Below are 24946 nucleotides of genomic sequence, written 5' to 3' on the forward strand. Positions count from 1 at the left end.
AAATTTTGAACAATTCCTTCATGTTTTTTCGCATTTGCAGTAATAAAGTGTGTTCAGTTTAAAATTTAAAGTGACAGTAACGGTTTTATTTTAAAACGTTTTTTGTACTTGTTATCAAGTTTATGCCTGTTTAACATGTCTGAACTACCAGATAGACTGTGTTCTGAATGTGGGGAAGCCAGAATTCCTATTCATTTAAATAAATGTGATTTATGTGACAATGACAATGATGCCCAAGATGATTCCTCAAGTGAGGGGAGTAAGCATGGTACTGCATCATTCCCTCCTTCGTCTACACGAGTCTTGCCCACTCAGGAGGCCCCTAGTACATCTAGCGCGCCAATACTCCTTACTATGCAACAATTAACGGATGTAATGGATAATTCTGTCAAAAACATTTTAGCCAAAATGAACACTTATCAGCGTAAGCGCGACTGCTCTGTTTTAGATACTGAAGAGCATGACGACGCTGATATTAATATTTCTGAAGGGCCCCTAACTCAGTCTGATGGGGCCAGGGAGGTTTTGTCTGAGGGAGAAATTACTGATTCAGGGAACATTTCTCAACAAGCTGAACCTGATGTGATTGCATTTAAATTTAAGTTGGAACATCTCCGCATTCTGCTTAAGGAGGTATTATCCACTCTGGATGATTGTGACAAGTTGGTCATCCCAGAGAAACTATGTAAAATGGACAAGTTCCTAGAGGTGCCGGGGCTCCCAGAAGCTTTTCCTATACCCAAGCGGGTGGCGGACATTGTTAATAAAGAATGGGAAAGGCCCGGTATTCCTTTCGTCCCTCCCCCCATATTTAAAAAATTGTTCCTATGGTCGACCCCAGAAAGGACTTATGGCAGACAGTCCCCAAGGTCGAGGGAGCGGTTTCCACTTTAAACAAACGCACCACTATACCCATAGAGGATAGTTGTGCTTTCAAAGATCCTATGGATAAAAAATTAGAAGGTTTGCTTAAAAAGATGTTTGTTCAGCAGGGTTACCTTCTACAACCAATTTCATGCATTGTCCCTGTCGCTACAGCCGCATGTTTCTGGTTCGATGAGCTGATAAAGGCGGTCGACAGTGATTCTCCTCCTTATGAGGAGATTATGGACAGAATCAATGCTCTCAAATTGGCTAATTCTTTCACCCTAGACGCCACTTTGCAATTGGCTAGGTTAGCGGCTAAGAATTCTGGGTTTGCTATTGTGGCGCGCAGAGCGCTTTGGTTGAAATCTTGGTCGGCTGATGCGTCTTCCAAGAACAAGCTACTTAACATTCCTTTCAAGGGGAAAACGCTGTTTGGCCCTGACTTGAAAGAGATTATCTCGGATATCACTGGGGGTAAGGGCCACGCCCTTCCTCAGGATCGGCCTTTCAAGGCAAAAAATAAACCTAATTTTCGTCCCTTTCGTAGAAACGGACCAGCCCAAAGTGCTACGTCCTCTAAGCAAGAGGGTAATACTTCTCAAGCCAAGCCAGCTTGGAGACCAATGCAAGGCTGGAACAAGGGAAAGCAGGCCAAGAAACCTGCCACTGCTACCAAGACAGCATGAAATGTTGGCCCCCGATCCGGGACCGGATCTGGTGGGGGGCAGACTCTCTCTCTTCGCTCAGGCTTGGGCAAGAGATGTTCTGGATCCTTGGGCGCTAGAAATAGTCTCCCAAGGTTATCTTCTGGAATTCAAGGGACTTCCCCCAAGGGGGAGGTTCCACAGGTCTCAGTTGTCTTCAGACCACATAAAAAGACAGGCATTCTTACATTGTGTAGAAGACCTGTTAAAAATGGGAGTGATTCATCCCGTTCCATTAAGAGAACAAGGGATGGGGTTCTACTCCAATCTGTTTATAGTTCCCAAAAAAGAGGGAACGTTCAGACCAATCTTAGATCTCAAGATCTTAAACAAGTTTCTCAAGGTTCCATCGTTCAAGATGGAAACCATTCGAACTATTCTTCCTTCCATCCAGGAAGGTCAATTCATGACCACGGTGGATTTAAAGGATGCGTATCTACATATTCCTATCCACAAGGAACATCATCGGTTCCTGAGGTTCGCATTCCTGGACAAACATTACCAGTTCGTGGCGCTTCCTTTCGGATTAGCCACTGCTCCAAGGATTTTCACAAAGGTACTAGGGTCCCTTCTAGCTGTGCTAAGACCAAGGGGCATTGCTGTAGTACCTTACTTGGACGACATTCTGATTCAAGCGTCGTCCCTTCCTCAAGCAAAGGCTCACACGGACATTGTCCTGGCCGTTCTCAGATCTCACGGATGGAAAGTGAACGTGGAAAAGAGTTCTCTATCTCCGTCAACAAGGGTTCCCTTCTTGGGAACAATAATAGACTCCTTAGAAATGAGGATTTTTCTGACAGAGGCCAGAAAAACAAAACTTCTAGACTCTTGTCGGATACTCCATTCCGTTCCTCTTCCTTCCATAGCTCAGTGCATGGAAGTGATCGGGTTGATGGTAGCGGCAATGGACATAGTTCCTTTTGCACGCATTCATCTAAGACCATTACAACTGTGCATGCTCAGTCAGTGGAATGGGGACTATACAGACTTGTCTCCGAAGATACAAGTAAATCAGAGGACCAGAGACTCACTCCGTTGGTGGCTGTCCCTGGACAACCTGTCACGAGGGATGACATTCCGCAGACCAGAGTGGGTCATTGTCACGACCGACGCCAGTCTGATGGGCTGGGGCGCGGTCTGGGGATCCCTGAAAGCTCAGGGTCTTTGGTCTCGGGAAGAATCTCTTCTACCGATAAATATTCTGGAACTGAGAGCGATATTCAATGCTCTCAAGGCTTGGCCTCAGCTAGCGAGGGCCAAGTTCATACGGTTTCAATCAGACAACATGACAACTGTTGCGTACATCAACCATCAGGGGGGAACAAGGAGTTCCCTGGCGATGGAAGAAGTGACCAAAATCATTCTATGGGCGGAGTCTCACTCCTGCCACCTGTCTGCTATCCACATCCCAGGAGTGGAAAATTGGGAAGCGGATTTTCTGAGTCGTCAGACATTGCATCCGGGGGAGTGGGAACTCCATCCGGAAATCTTTGCCCAAGTCACTCAGCTGTGGGGCATTCCAGACATGGATCTGATGGCCTCTCGTCAGAACTTCAAAGTTCCTTGCTACGGGTCCAGATCCAGGGATCCCAAGGCGGCTCTAGTGGATGCACTAGTAGCACCTTGGACCTTCAAACTAGCTTATGTGTTCCCGCCGTTTCCTCTCATCCCCAGGCTGGTAGCCAGGATCAATCAGGAGAGGGCGTCGGTGATCTTGATAGCTCCTGCGTGGCCACGCAGGACTTGGTACGCAGATCTGGTGAATATGTCATCGGCTCCTCCTTGGAAGCTACCTTTGAGACGAGACCTTCTTGTTCAGGGTCCGTTCGAACATCCGAATCTGGTTTCACTCCAGCTGACTGCTTGGAGATTGAACGCTTGATCTTATCGAAGCGAGGATTCTCAGATTCTGTTATCGATACTCTTGTTCAGGCCAGAAAGCCTGTAACTAGAAAGATTTACCACAAAATTTGGAAAAAATATATCTGTTGGTGTGAATCTAAAGGATTCCCTTGGGACAAGGTTAAGATTCCTAGGATTCTATCCTTCCTTCAAGAAGGATTGGAAAAAGGATTATCTGCAAGTTCCCTGAAGGGACAGATTTCTGCCTTGTCTGTGTTACTTCACAAAAAGCTGGCCGCTGTGCCAGATGTTCAAGCCTTTGTTCAGGCTCTGGTTAGAATTAAGCCTGTTTACAAACCTTTGACTCCTCCTTGGAGTCTCAATTTAGTTCTTTCAGTTCTTCAGGGGGTTCCGTTTGAACCCTTGCATTCCGTTGATATTAAGTTATTATCTTGGAAAGTTTTGTTTTTAGTTGCAATTTCTTCTGCCAGTAGAGTTTCAGAATTATCTGCTCTGCAGTGTTCTCCTCCTTATCTGGTGTTCCATGCAGATAAGGTGGTTTTACGTACTAAACCTGGTTTTCTTCCAAAAGTTGTTTCTAACAAAAACATTAACCAGGAGATTATCGTACCTTCTCTGTGTCCGAAACCAGTTTTCAAAGAAGGAACGTTTGTTGCACAATTTGGATGTTGTTCGCGCTCTAAAATTCTATTTAGATGCTACAAAGGATTTTAGACATCTTCCTTGTTTGTTGTTTATTCTGGTAAAAGGAGAGGTCAAAAAGCAACTTCTACCTCTCTCTCTTTTTGGATTAAAAGCATCATCAGATTGGCTTACGAGACTGCCGGACGGCAGCCTCCCGAAAGAATCACAGCTCATTCCACTAGGGCTGTGGCTTCCACATGGGCCTTCAAGAACGAGGCTTCTGTTGATCAGATATGTAGGGCAGCGACTTGGTCTTCACTGCACACTTTTACCAAATTTTACAAGTTTGATACTTTTGCTTCTTCTGAGGCTAATTTTGGGAGAAAGGTTTTGCAAGCCGTGGTGCCTTCCATTTAGGTGACCTGATTTGCTCCCTCCCTTCATCCGTGTCCTAAAGCTTTGGTATTGGTTCCCACAAGTAAGGATGACGCCGTGGACCGGACACACCTATGTTGGAGAAAACAGAATTTATGTTTACCTGATAAATTACTTTCTCCAACGGTGTGTCCGGTCCACGGCCCGCCCTGGTTTTTTTAATCAGGTCTGATAATTTATTTTCTTTAACTACAGTCACCACGGTACCATATGGTTTCTCCTATGCAAATATTCCTCCTTAACGTCGGTCGAATGACTGGGGTAGGCGGAGCCTAGGAGGGATCATGTGACCAGCTTTGCTGGGCTCTTTGCCATTTCCTGTTGGGGAAGAGAATATCCCACAAGTAAGGATGACGCCGTGGACCGGACACACCGTTGGAGAAAGTAATTTATCAGGTAAACATAAATTCTGTTTTCTCATATGTTTACTAAGGAATGGTCTAAACTTGGTGCTTATTTTAACCCTTCTTCTAGGTTTAAAAAGCTATATCCTTTACCTGTGGCTAATTTAGAGTTTTGGGAAAAAGGCCCTAAGGTTGATGGGGCTATTTCTACCCTTGCCAAACGTACTACTATACCTATGCAAGATAGTACTTCCTTTAAGGATCCTTTAGATAGGAAGATTAACTCCTATCTTAGAAAAGCATATTTACATACTGGCTATATTCTTAGACCTGCCATTTCTATGGCTGATGTTGCTGCTGCTTCAACTTTTTGGTTGGACAGTTTTGCTCAATAGTTAACAGATCCTGAATTATCTAGCATTGTTCTTTTACTTCAACATGCTAATCATTTCATTTGTGATGCTATATTTGATGTCATTAAGATTGATAAGAAATCTATGTCTTTTAGCTATTATTACTAGAAGAGCTTTATGGCTTACATATTGGAATGCTGATATGGTGTCTAAATCTAGATTACTATCTTTATCATTTCAGGGTAGTAATTTATTTGGTTTTCAATTGGATTCTATTATCTCCACTATCACCGGGGGAAAGGGAGTTTTTCTGCCCCAACATAAGCAATCTAAGGGTAAATTTAAAGCTCCCAATCGTTTTTGATCCTTTCGTCAGAATAGAGAACAAAAGACCTCTCCTTCCCCTAAGGCCTCTGGCTCTAATTAGAGACCATCTCGGAATTGGAATAAATCCTAGCCTTATAAAAAAAAAAAAAAATCTTGCCCATAAAACTGCATGAAGGTGCGGTCCTCAAACCAGTTTAACTGGTGGGGGCAGATTGAAATTATTTCAACGCATTTGGACAGTTTCTGTTCAAAATCAGTGGATTCAGAATATTGTTTCTCAGGGGTATCGAATAGATTTCAGAATAAGACCTCCCATGGGAAGATTTTTTTCTTTCTCATGTTCTAACAAACCCTGTGAAATGTGTTTCAGACCTAGAGCTTTCAGGGGTGATTGTACCCGTTCATCTGCAGGAACGGGGTTTGGGTTTTTATTCAAATCTATTCATTGTCCTAAAGAAAGAAGATTCGTTCAGACCCATTCTGGATCTGAAATTTTTAAATCGTTTTGCAAGAGTCCCAACTTCCAAGATGGTGACTATAAGGACTATTCTGCCTTTTGTTCAGCAAGGTCAATTCATGTCCACAATAGACTTACAGGACGCTTATCTTCATATTTGAATTCATCCAGACCACTATCGTTTTGTGAGATTCTCTTTTCTAGACAAGCATTACCAATTTGTCACTCTTCCGTTTGGCATAGCAACAGCTCCGAGAATCTTTTCAAAGGTTATTAGTGCCCTTCTATCTGTAATCAGAGAGCAGGGTATTGTGGTGTTTCCTTATTTTGATGATATCTTGGTACTTGCTCAATCTTTTCATTTAGCAGAATTTCAAACTAAACAACTAGTGTGGTTTCTTCAAAAACATGGTTAGATGATAAATTTGCTAAAGAGTTTCTTGATTCTTCAGACAAGGGTCACCTTTTTAGGTTTCCAGATAGATTCAGTGTCCATGACTCTTTCTCTGACAGACAAGAGACAAATTAAGTTAGTTTTAGCTTTTCTAAACCTTCAGTCTCTATCATTCCCTTCAGTGGCTATGTGCAAGGAAGTTTTAGGTCTCATGACTGCAGCATCGGACACAATCCCCTTTGCTCGTTTTCATATGAGGCCTCTACAGCTTTGCATCTTGCGCCAATGTTGCAGGGATTATACTCGGATATTTTTATGTGTTTCTGATAGCACCAGCGTGGCCTCACAGGTTTTGGTATGCGGATCTTGTCTGGATGTCTAGTTGCCAGCTTTATCCACTTCCTTTAAGGCCAGACCTTCTTTTTCAAGGGCCGTTTTTCCATCAGGATCTCAAATCTCTAAATTTGAAGGCATTGAAATTGAACGCTTAGTACTTAGTCACATAGATTTCTCTGACTCAGTGATTAGCACTATGATACAGGCTTGTAACTCTGTTTCAAGGAAAATGTATCATCGGGTTTTGAAAACCTATATTTCATGGTGTTCCACTCATAATTATTCTTGGCATTTTTTCAGAATTCCTGGGATTTTACAGTTTCTTCAGGATGGTTTGGACAAGGGTTTGTCTGCAAATACTTTGAAAGGACACATTTCTGCTCTTTCTGTCTTATTTCATAGAAATATTGCTAAATTTCCTGATATTCACTGTTTTGTTCATGCTTTGATTCGTTTCTCCTCTTTGGAGTCTTAATTTCGATTTGAAGATTTTACAGGCTCCTCATTTTGAGCCTATGAATTCTCTAGGTATATTAAATTTCTTTCTTGGAAAGTGTTATTTATTTTGGCTATCGCTTCTGTTAGAAGAGTTTCTGAATTATCTGCTCTCTTGTGAGTCTCCTTATCTTATTTTCCATTAAGATAAATCTTTTTTGCAGACTTAATTTAAATTTTTGCCTGAAGTTGTGAATTCTAACATCATCAATAGGGAAATTGTTGTTCCTTCCTTGTGTCCTAATCCTAAGAATACTCTTGAAAGGTCTTTACATTATTTGGATGTGGTAAGAGCTTTGAAATTTTATGTTGCGGCTACTAAAGATTTCAGAAAGACTTCTACTCAATTTGTTATTTTTTTCTGGCTCCAGGAAAGGACTGAAAGCCTCTGCTATTTCTCTGGCATCTTGGTTGAAACTTGATTCACAAAGCTTATTTAGAGGCGGGGCAGTCTCCGCCTCAGAGAATTACAGCTCATTCTACTAGATCAGTTGCCACTTCTTGGGCCTTCAAGAATGAATCTTCAGTTGATAAAATTTGCAAAGCAGCAACTTGGTCTTCTTTGCATACTTTTACTAAATGTTACCATTTTTATGTGTTTGCTTCTTCGGAAGCAGCCTTTGGTAGAAAGGTTCTTCAGGCAGTTGTCTTAGTTTGATTCTAATGCTTTTGATTTGAGTTTTTTTTAAATTTTTAAAGAAAACGTAATAATTTTTTTGGATTTAATTTCTCAGCGGATTTAGCTGTTATTTCATCCCTCCCTTTCTAGTGACTCGTGGATTTCCACATCTTGGGTATTATATCCCATACATCACTAGCTCATGGACTCTTGCCACTTCCATGAAAGAAAACATAATTTATGTAAGAACTTACCTGATAAATTAATTTCTTTCATACTGGCAAGAGTCCGTGAGGCGCACCCTATTTTTTGTTGTTATGATTTTTTTGTATAAAGCACTTTATTTTTTCCAGTTCCTCTTTTTGTATGCTTTTTACTCCTCCTTTTACACCTCACTTCTTGGCTGCACGTTAAACTAAGTTAGGTGGGAGGTGTATTTAAAGGTATTTTGAGGTTTGGGAAACTTTGCCTCCTCCTGGTATGAATGTATATCCCATACGTCACTAGCTCATGGACTCTTGCCACTATGAAAGAAATTAATTTATCAGGTAAGTTCTTACATAAATTATGTAAACGGGATCAGACTGATATACTAAAGGAAAGTTCTACTCTGTGAAAAGCATTACTGGGCTAAAAGAAGCTGCACCCAGGTGGTAAATCGCCATAGAACAGGCTAACAATAGTATTGAGCCGGTTGTTCATTCCTGTGAGTGTGCTTATGTGTGTGCATGTATATGTACAGTTGTGCTCATAAATATACATACCCTGGCAGAATTTATGATTTCTTGGCCATCTTTCAGAGACTATGAATGATAACACAAACTTTTCTTTCACTCATGGTTAGTGTTTGGCTGAAGCTATTTATTATCAATCAACTGTGTTTACTCTTTTTAAATCATAATGACAACAGAAACTACCCAAATGACCCTGTTTAAAAGTTTACATACCCTGGTGATTTTGGCCTGATAACATGCACACAAGTTGAAACAAAGAGGTTTGAATGGCTATTAAAGGTAACCATCCTCACCTGTGATCTGTTTGCTTGTAATTAGTGTGTGTGTATAAAAGGTCAATGAGTTTCTGGACTCCTGACAGACCCTTGCATCTTTCATCCAGTGCTGCAGTGACAATTCTGGATTCTGAGTCATGGGGAAAGAAAAAAAATTGCCAAAGGATCTGCGGGAAATGGTAGTTGAACTGTATAAAACAGGAAAGGGATATAAAAAGATATCCAAGGAATTGAGAATGCAAATCAGCAGTGTTCAAACTCTAATAAAGAAGTGGAAAATAAGGGGTTCTGTTGAAACCAAACCACGGTCAGGTGGACCAACTAAAATTCCAGCCACAACTGCCAGGAAAATTGTTCGTGATGCAAAGACAAACCCACAAATAACTTCAGGTGAAATACAGCCCATGTGGTGTGGCTGTTTCAAGATGCACAATAAGGAGGCACTTGAAGAAAGATGGGCTGCATGGTCGAGTCGCCAGAAGAAAGCCATTACTACGCAAATGCCACAAAGTATCCCCCTTACAATACACCAAACAGCACAGAGACAAGCCTCAAACCTTCTGGCACAAAGTCATTTGGAGTGATGAGATCAAAATTGAGCTTTTTGGCCACAACCATAAATGCTACATTTGGAGAGGAGTCGACAAGGCCTATGATGAAAGCTACACCATTCCTACTGTGAAACACGGAGGTGGATCGCTGATGTTTTGGGGATGTGTGAGCTACAAAGGCACAGGAAATTTGATCAGAATTGATGGCAAAATGAATGCAGTATGTTATCAAACAGAATGCCTCATTTTCCACTTCTTGATTAGAGTTTGAACACTGCTGATTTGCATTCTCAATTCCTTGGATATCTTTTTATATCCCTTTCCTGTTTTATATAGTTCAACTACCTTTTTCCCACAGATCCTTTGACAATTCTTTTTCTTTCCCCATGACTCAGAATCCAGAAACGTCAGTGCAGCACCGGATGAAAGATGCAAGGGTCTGTCAGGAGTCCAGAAACTCATTGACCTTTTATACACACACACTAATTACAAGCAAACAGATCACAGGTGAGGATGGTTACCTTTAATAGCCATTCAAACCCCTTTGTGTCAACTTGTGTGCATGTTATCAGACCAAAATCACCAGGGTATGTAAACTTTTAAACAGGGTCATTTGGGTAGTTTCTGTTGTCATTATGATTTAAAAAGAGTAAACACAGTTGATTGATATTAAATGGCTTCAGCCAAACACTAACCATGAGGGAAAGAAAAAAAATTGTGTTATTATTCATATTCTCTGAAAAATGGCCAAGAAATCATAAATTCTGCCAGGGTATGTAAACTTATGAGCACAACTCTCTGTGTGTGTGTATGTATGTATGTGTATATATATATATATATATATATATATATATATATATATATATTCCAAAAGAAGATAGCACAATCCTACATATAGGCCACTGCCACGGTGCACTGTATAAATAAATCCAAAGTCCATCAAACAGTACAGGCACTTGTTGGTCTTTTAGGTAAACAATTTAATTTATTCAATCAAGTTAAAAAGACATGATGTTTCGGTGCATTGCTGCACCTTTTTCAAATGTCAAAAATTACATACAACAAATGACCTAAAACTAGTTTGATGGACTATATATATGTGTGTGTGTATGTATATGTATATATATATATATATATATATAATGTGTGTATGTGTATATATATATATATATATATATAATAAATGTTAGAACTTACCCGATAAATTCATGTGATATGTATGTATGTGTATCACTCAGAAAATCATCTTCAGAGCTGCATAAGTTGACAGTAGCAAAAGTCCAAAAACAAAAATGTAACTTTTTTCACATAGCTTTTTATTTTATTTTAACAAAAAACAAACTGAAATACATTGTTAAATACTTTATAAATCCATCAAAAAATAGCATCATGCCTCTTTGAGAAACATGCCTTGTATAATTTAGAAATGTTGTTCACATGAGCATATACTAAATGTGCCACACATTAGATAGTCAGACCTGACTTGAGCACTTATTTTGAGACACACTTTTTCCCACTCATAGCTTGCACCAGGCTTCTTAAAGGACCGCTCAATGCAGTAGAATTGCATAATTAACAAGTGCATAATAAAAAGACAATGATTTAACACCTCTGAATAAGCAGATTTTTTTTCTGACAAATTTATTTTATCTCCCATCTTCCAGCCCCTCTGTATCATGTGACACACATCAGCCAATCATAGACTAGTATACGTATACCCTGTGAGCTTGTGCACATGCTCAGGAGGTTTTTGTTCCCCATAAAGTGTGAATCTAAAAATTTGATTATGGAAGTAAATTGGAAAGTGTCCTAAAACTACATGATCTATCTGAATCATAAAGGCTTATTTTGACTTTAGTGTCCCTTTAATCCTTCTGCCTTAATCTGCTTATCCTTGTCTTGTATAATTTATTATTTTTTACCCCTGTATAGCATTGTGTAATCTCTTGCCACATTACAAATAAAAATAACAATAATAATGCTGTCAAATGTAAATAACAGCTTCAATATCTTACTTATAAGCAGAAAGGGGGGAAAAAAGAGGAAGGCGACATCTGGAATAACATTACTGCATTGGGCAGTTTGAAACATTGCTGAAAAAGCGACTGTGAGGTAGAGGGACAAAATTTATAGGATGGAGACTTGTTAGGTAGCATGGTAAACCTAAATAGATACATATTTTCACTTTAATTAAAAATATATACGTCTTTAATACTTTGTTCACAAAATGTTTTTGTTTTTTTTAACTCGACCCAATAAACGACAACACTGAACACAAAAAATACAACATATTCCCTGGGGCAGACATATGCACCATGTACACATTAATACACAAGCTGGTTAAACATAGGAACCCACATTGCTCCATATACAAAAAGCATAGGCAAAGCAAGTGCTGCTTAAACATGGAAGACGCACACACATCACATCCACTATAGGAATTCCTGAAGCAGGTGTAGTTTGTACACATGATCCTATATAGAACATGTCCCCTAATACCTTCTTTTATTTAATTTTTTTAAACAAATTTCCTGCAGTTTACGACATTTCTTTTTCTACAGGTATGAATATTGCATACTTGAATGCCGGAATGGGAGGCCACAAAAGCACCAGTCTGGCAGATAGACAGCGAGAGTACCTACTGGACATGATTCCTCCACGTTCCATATCGCAGTCTATCAGTGGGCAGAAATAGCTCTGTGCCCTCAAACCTCTTTGCAGCAGACAGACTAGTGCCAACCCAGACAGCATTGCACAAGAAGTGAGCATAACCATGGGCGCAATTTACTTCAGCCCTCCTGAAAGGCATTTTATAAAGGATCAGTATTTGTGCTTTTTCCCTTGTCATTGGATTGGCTTTGTTGATTATTTCTACATTATTTTATTCCTGCTGGTGCAACAAGCTTATAATAATGTTATTTTATGTTTCCTTTGATGATGGACTTGCTGTGGCAGACAGGTTCTTTGAGACTGTCCTTACAAATATCTAGCCATGTCCAATACCTTCCACTGCTACAGGCCGCCGTCTTGCTGCCTCTTCAGCTCTGGAAAAATTAAGTGGTTGAGTCTGAAAGAGACTCTGGTGATGTCTGTGGCTGTGAAGGATGAGAGAGGCCTGAACCACTTGGACAAATATAGGAGGCTCTGCCGTGCGGAGCATAACTTTCCGTTAAACGGAACCTGGTTTTCAGTATTCCCCCACCCCCTTAACCCACATTAACTGTCAGAGAGATGTCTCTCAGCCAATTCAGCCTGAACCTTTACAACAGCTTGCAGGATCCACCATCAAGGAGCAGCTCATATGTTTGGGGGGGGGGGGCACCGTCCATTCCCAGTGAAGAGTTAAAGGCCATTGTTCTGCCAGTTGGACCCTTGAATTTGGCAGCAAGCTGGACCTTCTGAACACTAGCAGTTGGTTCTCACACCAGAGAAGTCACACACTTGCCCTTCTGCACTGGAGGAGTGGTAACCAAGCTACAGCTGAACTTAAAGGAGGATATGTGGGTGTGATTAAAGGATCCACTATGTTGGAGTTGTTCTCTGGTGCTAAAAGGTTTTAGTGTCATATCTCCCTCATCCACTGTGCCTCAGGGACGCACAGGATAATGATGTCCCATTTGTATTTAACATGGACAAAGTCCATAAAAAAAATAGCACTTAGCTAACTAACGCCTTCACCCCAATTCAGCTTGACATCTGCAGTATGGTTTGTACAGCAAAGGGCTGTACAATGGATTTTGTCAGCACTTGAACAGTATAGCTACAATACCATGGACAAAAATCTCAGAAATATGAAACAAATAGTATATTTTACTTCTAGCTGGTTGGATCGACATTTCCTGTTAGTGCACCATAGCTAACTTTGGTGCGCACACCTCATTGGCTGAACAGGGCAGTGGCAACAAGTGAGGAACTTTCTGTGCTGGTACAGAAAGTATGAACGCTGTCACCCTTCATACACACATTGGATTGAATGACTTTGGTGCAGTTTGAAACCCAATGTGAAAAAAAATGAACATCAGTGTATTAATATTATTATTTTTTTCCATTTAAATATATATACAGCCACCAATATTTCTCAGATTCAGTCATAGGGTCTCAACATCAGGCAGGAATGATATATTCCTAATTATAGGTTAGTCAAAATTGGATGTGACATCTTGGTCTGTTGTGGTGGCCCAGAGACTGTAGCAGGGAAACATTGCTATATATATATATAAAATCATTTTGTTTTTCATTATCAGATTAATTATATATGGTGTCACAGAGTTTAGTGCTTTTACTACACTGTGCCACCCAAACATTTCAGTGGAGCTGCACTGTTAAAAGAGCTGTGCACTATATACTGCGGCCTGGCCTTATGCAAAACCCTTACTGATATGGAGTATGGGGGGCAGCGTGACATTTATGTGTTAACTGTAGTTCTTATCTCATACACTGAGACATTTTTATGTGGCAGCTGGGAAGAGATGGCTTTTTGTGGTTTACATTTAATATTTCCACCTCTGCATGGGGGCTGGTGGGTTCTCAGCTGTTCCGAAAGACGTGCAGGGAGGATCTTCAACCAGCGCTATTACAGCAGGTCTGAGAGCACTTCAGTAATGTCTCTGCACTTTCAGGCCTATTGCACAGCAAATGCACTTCTATTTGTGTGTTAAATATAACAGGTCCCCATTCTTTTTTTATTTTCTCCACTCTTTTTATTTCCACCCCATGCTTCATCCTTATGCCCCTTCCCTGCTTCTCTCTGACCCAATTTCCCTCTTTTTTTCTTTTTTTTTTATGCATTTCCTCTTTTTTAAGAGGTGCAGTGCCGCAGGGGCCGCCCTCCTTATATGCAATTAAAAGATGACCTTCATTACTTATCCCTTTGTATCTTTTGCTCCCAACTGGTTTGTAAGAAATAAGGATCAAGGTGTGTGCAACATCAGTTGGGGCATTGTGACATGACTTCTCTACACTTGCTATATCCTGTATTTTATTTTTCTCGCTTCCTAAGTATTATTCCTGCTTGTTCTGCCTTTTGTACTGTTTCCGACTCAGCTGTGTGTCTCTTCTATTCTAGTTCTTTGTATGTTTTACAAACTTCACTATTGTTTCTATTCTCTGAGAGCCTCTTTACCATTTGTCTGTTTTTTTTCTGAATTTTTTTTCTCCGAATTTTTTTTCTCCGCTTGCCTTTCTCTCATGTGTAGCTATGTCTAATATCCCATTGTCAGTCCATTTGCCTCTAACGCTTTCATTTTCAGGCATATTTCAGCTGAAATAAACTGCACACCAAAATGGACAAAACTGTATATTCTGTATAAAGACTCAACACCCCTCATCATCTAGAGCTTTGTAGTGTGAGACTGTCATTGTGTGTTGTAGCCTGCGTTTACATCACCTGGAAGTGCAAAAGGCAGCGTTTTCTGGGGACAACTGCATTTTTAATTAAGTTCCCAATTTGAGTACCTGCATTTATTTAAACGTGCCAGAGTAAATTTAAAAAGAGAATAAAACTGTTGAGCATCATTATTACATAATAGAAGCAAGTGAGGGATAATAAATGTTTATTCAACATTCGCCTAACACTCGTTTCCCCCTCTGACGCTGCCTTTCGCACAATTTGATTTAAGATTCCCTCATTTTTTTGGGGCTTTTCTTCATTGTGTTTTTGACTCTGGTTCCTGGGCTGTGGCCTATTTCATGGCTCCCCAACAGTAACCGACCACAGCAAAAAATAAAACAAAAAAAAAAGAGAGAAAAAAAAAATGCTCGTTTTTGGAGAAAAGATTTAATGAAAAAAACTTTGTAATATTTCTCAGTCTCAAGCTCTGTTTAATAAAGAATGGACGGGTTTATAACTTTTGACGTTCTGGTGGGATTTATTTATGAGTTGGAGATGGTCATTATTTTTGGCACTGCATGGTGCACTCTACATAAACACTAGTGTAATGGTTTGATCATATTCAAATAGACCAGTTCAATAACATTTTCTAAATTGGTATGTTTTAATTCACATAAAAAATTACTTTGTTTCTAAGGGCCCACTTTCAGTGGTGATATTTGTATTTTTATATAATTGTATGTAAATAATAATTTTAGCCCATGTAAATAAGAAACATAAGTATTTGTCAATAAAGCTTGTAGCATTTGATTGGGCATCACATGTAAGTAATAGATGGCCCGTGACCCAAAAAAGGACATAAAATGACAAGATTTTTCTTTACTCTTGCAATTATAACGGACAGGCTAGACCCAATACATAATTTTGATTACTTATTGTTACATACTAGAGAGGCCATTGAAGGCCATTTTCAACTTGTAACAAACAATGATTATTTAAAGGGACATAATACTCATATGCTAAATCACTTGAAACTGATGCAGTATAACTGTAAAAAGCTGACAGGAAAATATCACCTGAGCATCTCTATATAAAAAAGGAAGATATTTTACCTCACAATCTCCTCAGCTCAGCAGAGTAAGTTCTGTGTAAAAAGTTATACTTCACCTGCTCCCAGCTGCAGATAAAAATAAAAAATGAAGAAATGAACAGCAGCCAATCAGCATCAGCAGTGCTGAGGTCATGAACTCTTACTGTGATCTCATGAGATTTGACTTAACTCTCATGAGATTTCATAGTAAGCTTCCTTTACCTGATTGGTGAAATAATATGAGAGTTCATGAGGCTCATCCTTTCAGCTGTCCCAGGACAGATACACTAAAATGCTGCTTAGAAATCCTTTACAATGGGAGGTGGCTACTGAGGAACTTTTGAGGTAAAATATCTTTCTTTTTTACATAGAGATGTTCAGGAGATATTTTCTAGTCTGCTTTTTACAGCTATGCTGCATCACTTTCAAGTGTTTAAACATTTGGGTATTATGGCCCTTTAAGTTTCATGTACTTCTTACAAGCTTATAGATGTGCAACCCGTTGCAAGATGCTTGTCTGATATGTAAAAATAAGTAAGAAAGAATATGTAAGGACAAAAAAACAATATATAAACTTGCTTAAAGGGACAGTCAACACCAGAATTTTTGTTGTTTAAAAAGATAGATAATCCCTTTATTACCCATTCCCCAGTTTTGCAAAACCAAAACTGTTATATTAATACACTTTCTTCTATAAAGGTAAGACAAGTCCACGGATTCATCCTTTACTTGTGGGATATTATCCTCCTGCTAACAGGAAGTGGCAAAGAGCACCACAGCAGAGCTGTCTATATAGCTCCTCCCTTAGCTCCACCCCAGTCATTCTCTTTGCATACTCTAAGTACTAGGAAGGGTAAAGTGAAAGAGGTGATAAAATATTTTTAATTTCTTCAAGCAAGAGTTTATTTTAAATGGTACCGGTGTGTACTATTTACTCTGAGGCAGCAGATGGATGAAGACTGCTGCCTGAAGGATGATGATCTTAGCATTGGTAACTAAGATCCATTGCTGTTCCCACAGAGGCTGAGGAGTACAGGAAACTTCAGTGTGAGGAACAGTTTCATGCTATGCAGCAGTGAGGTATGTTCAGTCATATTTTTCTGGAGAGACTTTGTATTTCAGAAAGGCTGACATTATACCCAGGAGGGTAAGGGTAAGCAGTAATCCTAGAGCTAAAAGAAGGGCATTACTTAGCATAAAAAGGGGCCAATTGCAAATATGGTTGACACTGAGTTGTAAATGTTTGTGGGCAAGCATTTTTATGATTTGGGAGTGCTTTAACGTTTTTGTGGGCAATAACGTTTTGGGCAACTTTATTGAGGGCACACATGGCGTAACCTTTGGGTTTCAGAACCCACATGGCTAGTTATAACCGCTCTGGTGCGGTTCTTTAAGGCTGTGGAGACATCGAGTGAGATGGGCGGGGCCTATTTTCACGCCTCAGATGCGCAGTTAGTTTTCGCAGCAAGCTCTAACTCCTGAGGGCCCTGGTGTATGTTCTGGGCCAAAACAAAGCTTTTACCCCACATTTCGATCCCTGAGGGCAGGTAGGGCCACAGCAGGGCTGTGGCAAGGTGCTGAGGGTTTTTTTTTCCGGATCTGGGCCTATTTTCAATCCGGTTTGCAAATTAAGGGGCTAAATGTTAAAATTCCTTGTGGGGCAATCTTAACTACTTACATTGTGTCTGCATACAAAATTTTTAAAAATTTGGTGCATGTTTAGGCTGTTTTGCAGAACGTGTATGCTTTTTTTCTCTTAAAGGCGCAGTACCGATTTTTAAGATTTTTTTCACTAAATAAAGTGTTTTTATGCTTGTTTGTAGTCATTACTAGCCTGTTCAACATGTCTGACATTGAGGAAAGTCAATGTTCAATATGTTTAGAAGCCATTGTGTAACCTCCACTTAGAATGTGTCCCTCATGCACTGAAAGGTCAATAAATTGTAAAGAACATATTTCTCTTGTTAAGTGTATCCAGTCCACGGATCATCCATTACTTATGGAATATATATTCTCCTTCCCAACAGGAAGTTGCAAGAGTCCACCCACAGCAAAGCTGCTATATAGCTCCTCCCCTAACTGCCATATTCAGTCATTCTCTTGCAAGCCTCAACATAGATAGGAGGTTGTGAGAGTCTGTGGTGATTTTATACTTAGTTTATTCTTCAATCAAAAGTTTGTTATTTTTAAATGGCACCGGAGTGTGCTGTTTTTTCTCAGGCAGTATTTGGAAGAAGAATCTGCCTGCGTTTTTCTATGATCTTAGCAGACGTAACCAAGATCCATTTGCTGTTCTCACACATTCTGAGGAGTGACGTACTTCAGAGGGGGAATGGCGTGCAGGTTTTCCTGCAGAAAAGGTATGTGCAGTAAGATATTTTTCTAGGAATGGAATTGACTAAGAAAATACTGCTGATACCGAAGTAATGTAAGTAAAGCCTTAAATGCAGCGATAGCGACTGGTATCAGGCTTATTAATAGAGATACATACTCTTATAAAAATGTGTTTTAAAACGTTTGCTGGCATGTTTAATCGTTTTTTAACGTACATTGGTGATAACACTGTAATGTTGGTATAGCCTTAAATGCAGTAAAAGCGACTGGTATCAGGCTTATTAATAGAGATACATACTCTTGTAAAAATGTGTTTTAAAACGTTTGCTGGCATGTTTAATCGTTTTTTAACATATGTTTGGTGATAAAACTTATTGGGGCCTAAGTTTTTTCCACATGGCTGGCTTAAATTTTGCATAGAAACAGTTAACTGAAGCTTCCCACTGTTGTAATATGAGTGGGAGGGGCCTAATTTAGCTCTTTTTTGCGCAGTTAAAATTACAAAATTAATCATCCAGATTCCCTCAGCAGTCCCATGAATACTACAGGACATTTCTAAAGGGCTAAAAAGACTTCCAAAATCGTTTATAGGGAAGGTAATCCACAGCTCTGCTGTGGCAGTTTTGTTGTGTCTGTTTTTAAAAACGTCTATGTCGTTTTTTTATCTGTTTTTTGCATTAAGGGGTTAATCATCCATTGGCAAGTGGGTGCAATGCTCTGTTATCTTATTACATGTACTGTAAAAATTTCGTTTGTTTTACTGCCTTTTTTCACTGTTTTTCAAATTTTGACAAAATTTGTTTCTCTTAAAGGCACAGTAACGTTTTATATATTTGCTTGTTAACTTGATTTAAAGTGTTTTCCAAGCTTACTAGTCTCATTATTAGTCTGTTTTAAAGGGACACTCAGGTTAAATTAAATTTTCATGATTCAGATGCAGCATGTAATTTTAAACAACTTTCCAATTTACTTCCATTAAAAAAAATGTGCACAGTTTTTTATATTTACACTTTTTGAGTCACCAGGTCCTACTGAGCATGTGCAAGAATTCACAGACTATACGTATATGCATTTGTGATTGGCTGATTGCTATCACATGGTACAAGGGGAGTGGAAATATACATAACTTTGAAATTTGTTATAAAAAAAATCTACTACTCATTTGAAGTTCAGACTAAGTGCTATTGCATTGCCTTGTTATCTTGCATTTGTTGATTATGCAAATCTAATGTGTTGACTGGTCCTTTAACATGTCTGACATAGAGGAAGCTCTGTGTTCATTATGTTTTAAAGCCATGGTGGAACCCCATCTTAGAATGTGTACCAGATGTACTGATTTCATGTTAAACAATAAAGATCTTTTTTTTTGTTTTTAAAAAACATTATCACCAGTGGATTCTGTCGTGGGGGTAGTTATGCCGACTAACTCTCCCCACGTGTCAGACCTTTTGACTCCCGCTTTAGGGACTCACGCTCAAATGGCGCCAAGTACATCAAGGGCACCCATAGCGTTTATTTTACCAGGGGATTCTGTCGAGGGGAAAGTTATGCCGACTAACTCTCCCCACGTGTCAGACCCTTCGACTCCCGCTTCAGGGACTCACGCTCAAATGGCGCCAAGTACATCAAGGGCGCCCATCGCGTTTATTTTACAAGACATGGCAAAGGTGGTGAATAATACTCTGGCAGCAGTATTAGTCAGACTACCTGAAATTAAAGGAAAGCAGATAGCTCTGGGGGTAGATACAGAGCATACAGACGCTTTAAGAACCATGTATGATACTACCTCACAATTTGCTTAGTCTGTGGGTGATTATTTTTTTTTGACTCAGGGAAGATGATTTAACCTGATTCTGATATTTCTACATTTAAAATTTATGCTTGAGAACCTCCACTTGTCGCTCAGGGAGGCTTTGGCTGCTCTGAATGAATGTGTACAATCGCAGGGCCAGAGAAATTGTGTAGATTGGATAAATAATATGCAGTGCCGGTGTGTACTGATGTTTTTCCAGTACCTAAAGAGGTTTACTAAAAAAATTTTTAATAAGGAATGGGATAGACCAGGTGTGCCGTTCTCTTCCCCTCCTATTTTTTAGAAGAATGTTTTCTAATAGTTACCGCCACACGGGACTTCTGGCAGACAGTTCCTAAGGTGGAGAGAAGAGTTTCTACTCTAGCTAAGCGTACCACTACCTCTGGCGAGGACAGTTGTGCTTTTTAGATCCAATGGATAAAAAAATGTTTATTCAACAGGGTTTTTATCCTGCAGCCTCTTGCATACATTGCTTCTGTCACTGCTGCTGCGGCGTTCTGGGTTGAGTCTCTTGATGAGGCTTTACAGTTAGCGACTCCATTGGATGAATATATTTGACAAGCTTATGCTAGCCAATTCCTTTGTTTTCTGATGCCTTTGTTCATTGGCTAAGAATTCTGTTTTTTACTATACTGGCGCGCAGAGCGCTATGGCTTATATCATGGTCAGCTGTCGTGACTTTAATAAATAAGCTATTTAACTTCCCTTCAAGGGGCAGACCCTATCGGGCCTTGTTTTGAAAAAGATTATTGCTTATATCACTATTGGAAAAGGTCATGCCCTTCCTCAGGATAGGTCCAAATCAAGGGCCAAAAAAGGTCTAATTTTTGCTCAGTCCAAGGCGGTCTGGAGACAATCGGACCTGGAACAAAGATAAGCAGGCCAAGGAGCCTGCTGCTACCTCTAAGGCAGCATGAAGGAACGGACCCCTATCCGGTAACGGATCCTATAGGGGGCAGACTTTCATTCTTCGCCCAGGCGTGGGCAAGAGATGCCCAGGATCCCTAGGCATTGGAATTTATATCCCAGAGATATCTTCTAGATTTCAAAGATTTCCCCCCAAAAAAAGGGGAGATTTTGCCTTTCACAAAGCATGGCTTCTCCGAGTCAGCCATTGATACCTTAATACAGACATGAAAGCCTGTCTCTAGGAAAATTGAACATAGATATGGTGTAAATATCTGATTGTTATGAATCCAAGGGTTACTCATGGAGTAAAGTCTGGATTCCCAGGATATTATCTTTTCTCCAAGATGTTTTGGAGTAAAGGGTTGTCAGCTAATTCCTTAAAGGGACAGATTTTTACTCTATCTATTTTTTTGCACAAGCGTCTGGCAGGTATTCTAGACGTTCAGGCATTTGGTCAGGCTTTGGTTAGATCCAAGCCTGTGTTTAAAACTGTTGCTCCACCATGGAGCTTAAACCCGGTTCTTAAGGTTCTTCAAGAAGTTCCGTTTTAACCTTTTTTGTTCCATAGATATCAATCTTTATCTTGGAAAGTTCCTTTTGGGTAGCTATTTCCTCGACTCGTAGAGTCTCCAAGTTATCTGTGTTACAATGTGATTCTCCTTATCTGGTCCTTCGTACAGATAAGGTAGTCCTGCGTACCAACCTGGGGTTTTTCCTAAGGTGGTATCTATCAAGAGCATCACTCATGAGATAGTTGTTCCATGCTTGTAGCCTACTCCTTCCTCAAAGAAGGAACGTCTTTTACACAATATTGGACGTGGTTTGTGCTTTAAAGTTTTACTTACAAGCTACTACAGTTTTCATCAAACGTTCACCTTGTTTGTTGTCTATTCTGGACAGAGGAGAGGTCAAAAGACTTCGGCAGCCTCTCTGTCTTTTTGGTTAAAAAGCATAATTCATTTAGCTTATGAGACTGCTGGACAGCAGCCTCCTGAAGGGATTACAGCTCATTCTACTAGAGCTGTGGTTTTCACTTGGGCCTTTTTTAAATGTGGCTTCTGTTGAACAGATTTACAAGACGGAGTCTTGGTCTGCGCTTCATACTTTTTCAAATTTAACAAATTTGATACCTTGCTTCTTCGGAGGCTATTTTTGGGAGAAAGGGTTTCTTACAGGCAGTGGTAACTTCCGTTTAAGTACCTGCCTTGTCCCTCCCATCGTCAGTGTACTTTAGCTTTGGTATTGGTATTCCATAAGTAATGGATGATCCGTGGACTGGATACACTTAACAAGAGAAAACATAATTTATGCTTACCTGATAAATTTATTTCTCTTGTAGTGTATCCAGTCCACGGCCCGCCCTGTCACTTTAAGGCAGGTAATTTTTTTCATTTGAACTACAGTCACCACTGCACCCTATGGTTTTTTCCTTTCTCTACATGTTTTCGGTCGAATGACTGAATATGGCAGTTAGGGGAGGAGCTATATAGCAGCTTTGCTGTGGGTGGACTCTTGCAACTTCCTGTTGGGAAGGAGAATATATATTCCATAAGTAATGGATGATCCGTGGACTGGATACACTACAAGAGAAATAAATTTATCAGGTAAGCATAAATTATGTTTTTAGCTACTAAAAGTATGTCGCAGGATGATTCTCAGTCAGAAGAGAATCAGGTTATACCATCTAATTCTCCACAAGTGTCACAACCGTTAACGCCCGCACAAGCGACACCAAGTACTTCTAGTGCGTCTAATTCTTTCACCCTGCAAGATATGGCCGCAGTTATGAATACTACCCTCACAGAGGTTTCATCTAAGCTGCCTGGGTTGCAGGGGAAGCGCAGCAGGTCTGGTGTGAGAACAAACGCTGAGCCCTCTGACGCTTTATTAGCCATATCCGATGTACCCTCACAATGTTCTGAAGTGAGGGATTTACTGGCTGAGGGAGAGATTTCTGATTCAGGAAATATGTTCCCTCAGACAGATTCAGATATGACGGCTTTTAAATTTAAACTAGAACACCTCCGCTTATTGCTCAGGGAGGTTTTAGCGACTCTGGATGATTGTGACCCTATTGTAGTTCCAGATAAATTGTATACAATGGACAGATTCCTAGATGTTAATGCCTACACTGATGTTTTTCCGGTCCCTAAGAGGATTTCGGAAATTGTTACTAAGGAGTGGGATAGACCAGGTATTCCGTTCGCTCCCCCTCCTACTTTTAAGAAAATGTTTCCCATATCAGACGCCGTGCAGGACTCGTGGCAGACGGTCCCTAAGGTGGAGGGAGCTATTTCTACCCTGGCTAAGCATACAACTATACCTATTGAGGACAGTTGTGCTTTCAAAGATCCTATGGATAAAAAATTAGAGGGTCTCCTGAAGAAAATATTTGTTCATCAAGGTTTTCTTCTCCAACCTATAGCGTGCATTGTTCCTGTAACTACTGCAGCGTCCTTTTGGTTCGAGGCTCTGGAAGAAGCTCTTCAGGTTGAGACCCCATTAGATGATATTCTGGATAGAATTAGGGCTCTCAAGCTAGCTAATTCTTTCATTACAGATGCTGCTTTTCAATTGGCTAAATTAGCGGCGAATAATTCAGGTTTTGCCATTTTATCTCGTAGAGCGTTATGGCTTACGTCCTGGTCTGCTGATGTGTCATCAAAAGCTAAGTTTTTAGCCATCCCTTTCAAGGGTAAGACCCTATTCGGGCCTGAACTGAAAGAGATCATTTCAGACATCACTGGAGGGAAAGGCCATGCCTTGCCTCAGGATAAGACAAATAAGATGAGGACCAAACAAAATAATTTTCGTTCCTTTCGAAGCTTCAAAGGTGGTCCCTCTACCTCTTCCCCTGCCGCAAAGCAAGAGGGTAATTTTGCTCAATCCAAGTCATTCTGGAGACCTAACCAGACTTGGAGCAAGGGTAAACAGGCCAAGAAGCCCGCTGCTGCCACCAAGACAGCATGAAGGGGTAGCCCCCGATCCGGGACCAGATCTAGTAGGGGGCAGACTTTCTCTCTTTGCTCAGGCTTGGGCAAGAGACGTTCAGGACTCTCCTGGGCTTTAGAAATAGTAACCCAGGGGTATCTTCTAGATTTCAAAGATTCCATCTTTCTCAATTGACTGTAAACCAGACAAAAAGAGAGGCGTTCTTACGCTGTGTAGAAGACCTATATACCATGGGAGTGATCTGCCCAGTTCCGGAAACAGAATAGGGGCAAGGGTTCTACTCCAATCTGTTTGTGGTTCCCAAAAAAGAGGGAACTTTCAGACCAATTTTGGATCTCAAGATCCTAAACAAATTCCTCAGAGTCCCATCCTTCAAGATGGAGACCATTCGGACTATTTTGCTGATGATCCAGGAGTGTAATATATGACCACCGTGGACTTAAAGGATGCGTATCTACACATTTCTATCCCCAAAGATCATCACCAGTTCCTCAGGTTCGCCTTTCTGGACAAGCATTACCAGTTTGTGGCTCTTCCCTCCGGGTTGGCCACGGCTCCCAGAATTTTCACAAGGGTGCTAGGGTCCCTTCTGGCGGTACTAGGGCCACGGGGCATAGCTGTGGCGCCTTATCTGGACGATATCTTAATCCAGGCGTCAACTTACTAACTACCCAAGTCTCACACAGACATCGTGTTGGCTTTTCTAAGATTTCACGGGTAGAAGGTGAACGTAAAAAAGAGTTCACTTATCCCTCTCACGAGAGTTCCATTCCTGGGAACTCTGATAGATTCGGTGGACATGAGAATTTTTCTGATGGAGGTCAGGAAATCAAAAATTTTATCCATCTGTCGAGGTCTTCATTCCATTCCTCAGCCGTCAGTGGTTCAGTGTATGGAGGTAATCGGTTTAATGGTAGCGGTAATGGGCATAGTTCTGTTTGCTTGCTTGCATCTCAGACCACTGCAACTTTGCATGCTCAAACAGTGGAATGGGGATTATGCAGATTTATCTCCTCAGATAAATCTGGACCAAGAGACCAGAGACTCTCTTCTTTGGTGGTTGTCACAGGATCATCTGTCCAAGGGAATGTGCAAATAGAAGAACACAGAGGCGCCACAATGGCCCAGTACCACCAAAACA

General features: G+C 40.4%; 1 protein-coding gene across 4 annotated transcripts in view; it reads left to right on the plus strand.

The window, feature by feature from the left end:
• The window catches only part of GATAD2B (GATA zinc finger domain containing 2B), a 305557-nt gene extending 290333 nt beyond the window's left edge, over positions 1-15224 (plus strand). For all 4 annotated transcript variants that reach the window (XM_053704182.1, XM_053704199.1, XM_053704175.1 and 1 more), the window contains one exon: positions 11940-15224. In XM_053704182.1, coding sequence (XP_053560157.1) covers positions 11940-12073 — 134 coding nt within the window. In that variant the 3' untranslated portion in view covers positions 12074-15224. The remainder of the gene's footprint in view (positions 1-11939) is intronic.
• The last annotated feature ends 9722 nt before the right edge of the window (positions 15225-24946 follow it).

Source organism: Bombina bombina, chromosome 1, assembly GCF_027579735.1.
Source record: "Bombina bombina isolate aBomBom1 chromosome 1, aBomBom1.pri, whole genome shotgun sequence".
In the NCBI taxonomy this organism is placed as follows: Eukaryota; Metazoa; Chordata; class Amphibia; order Anura; family Bombinatoridae; genus Bombina; species Bombina bombina.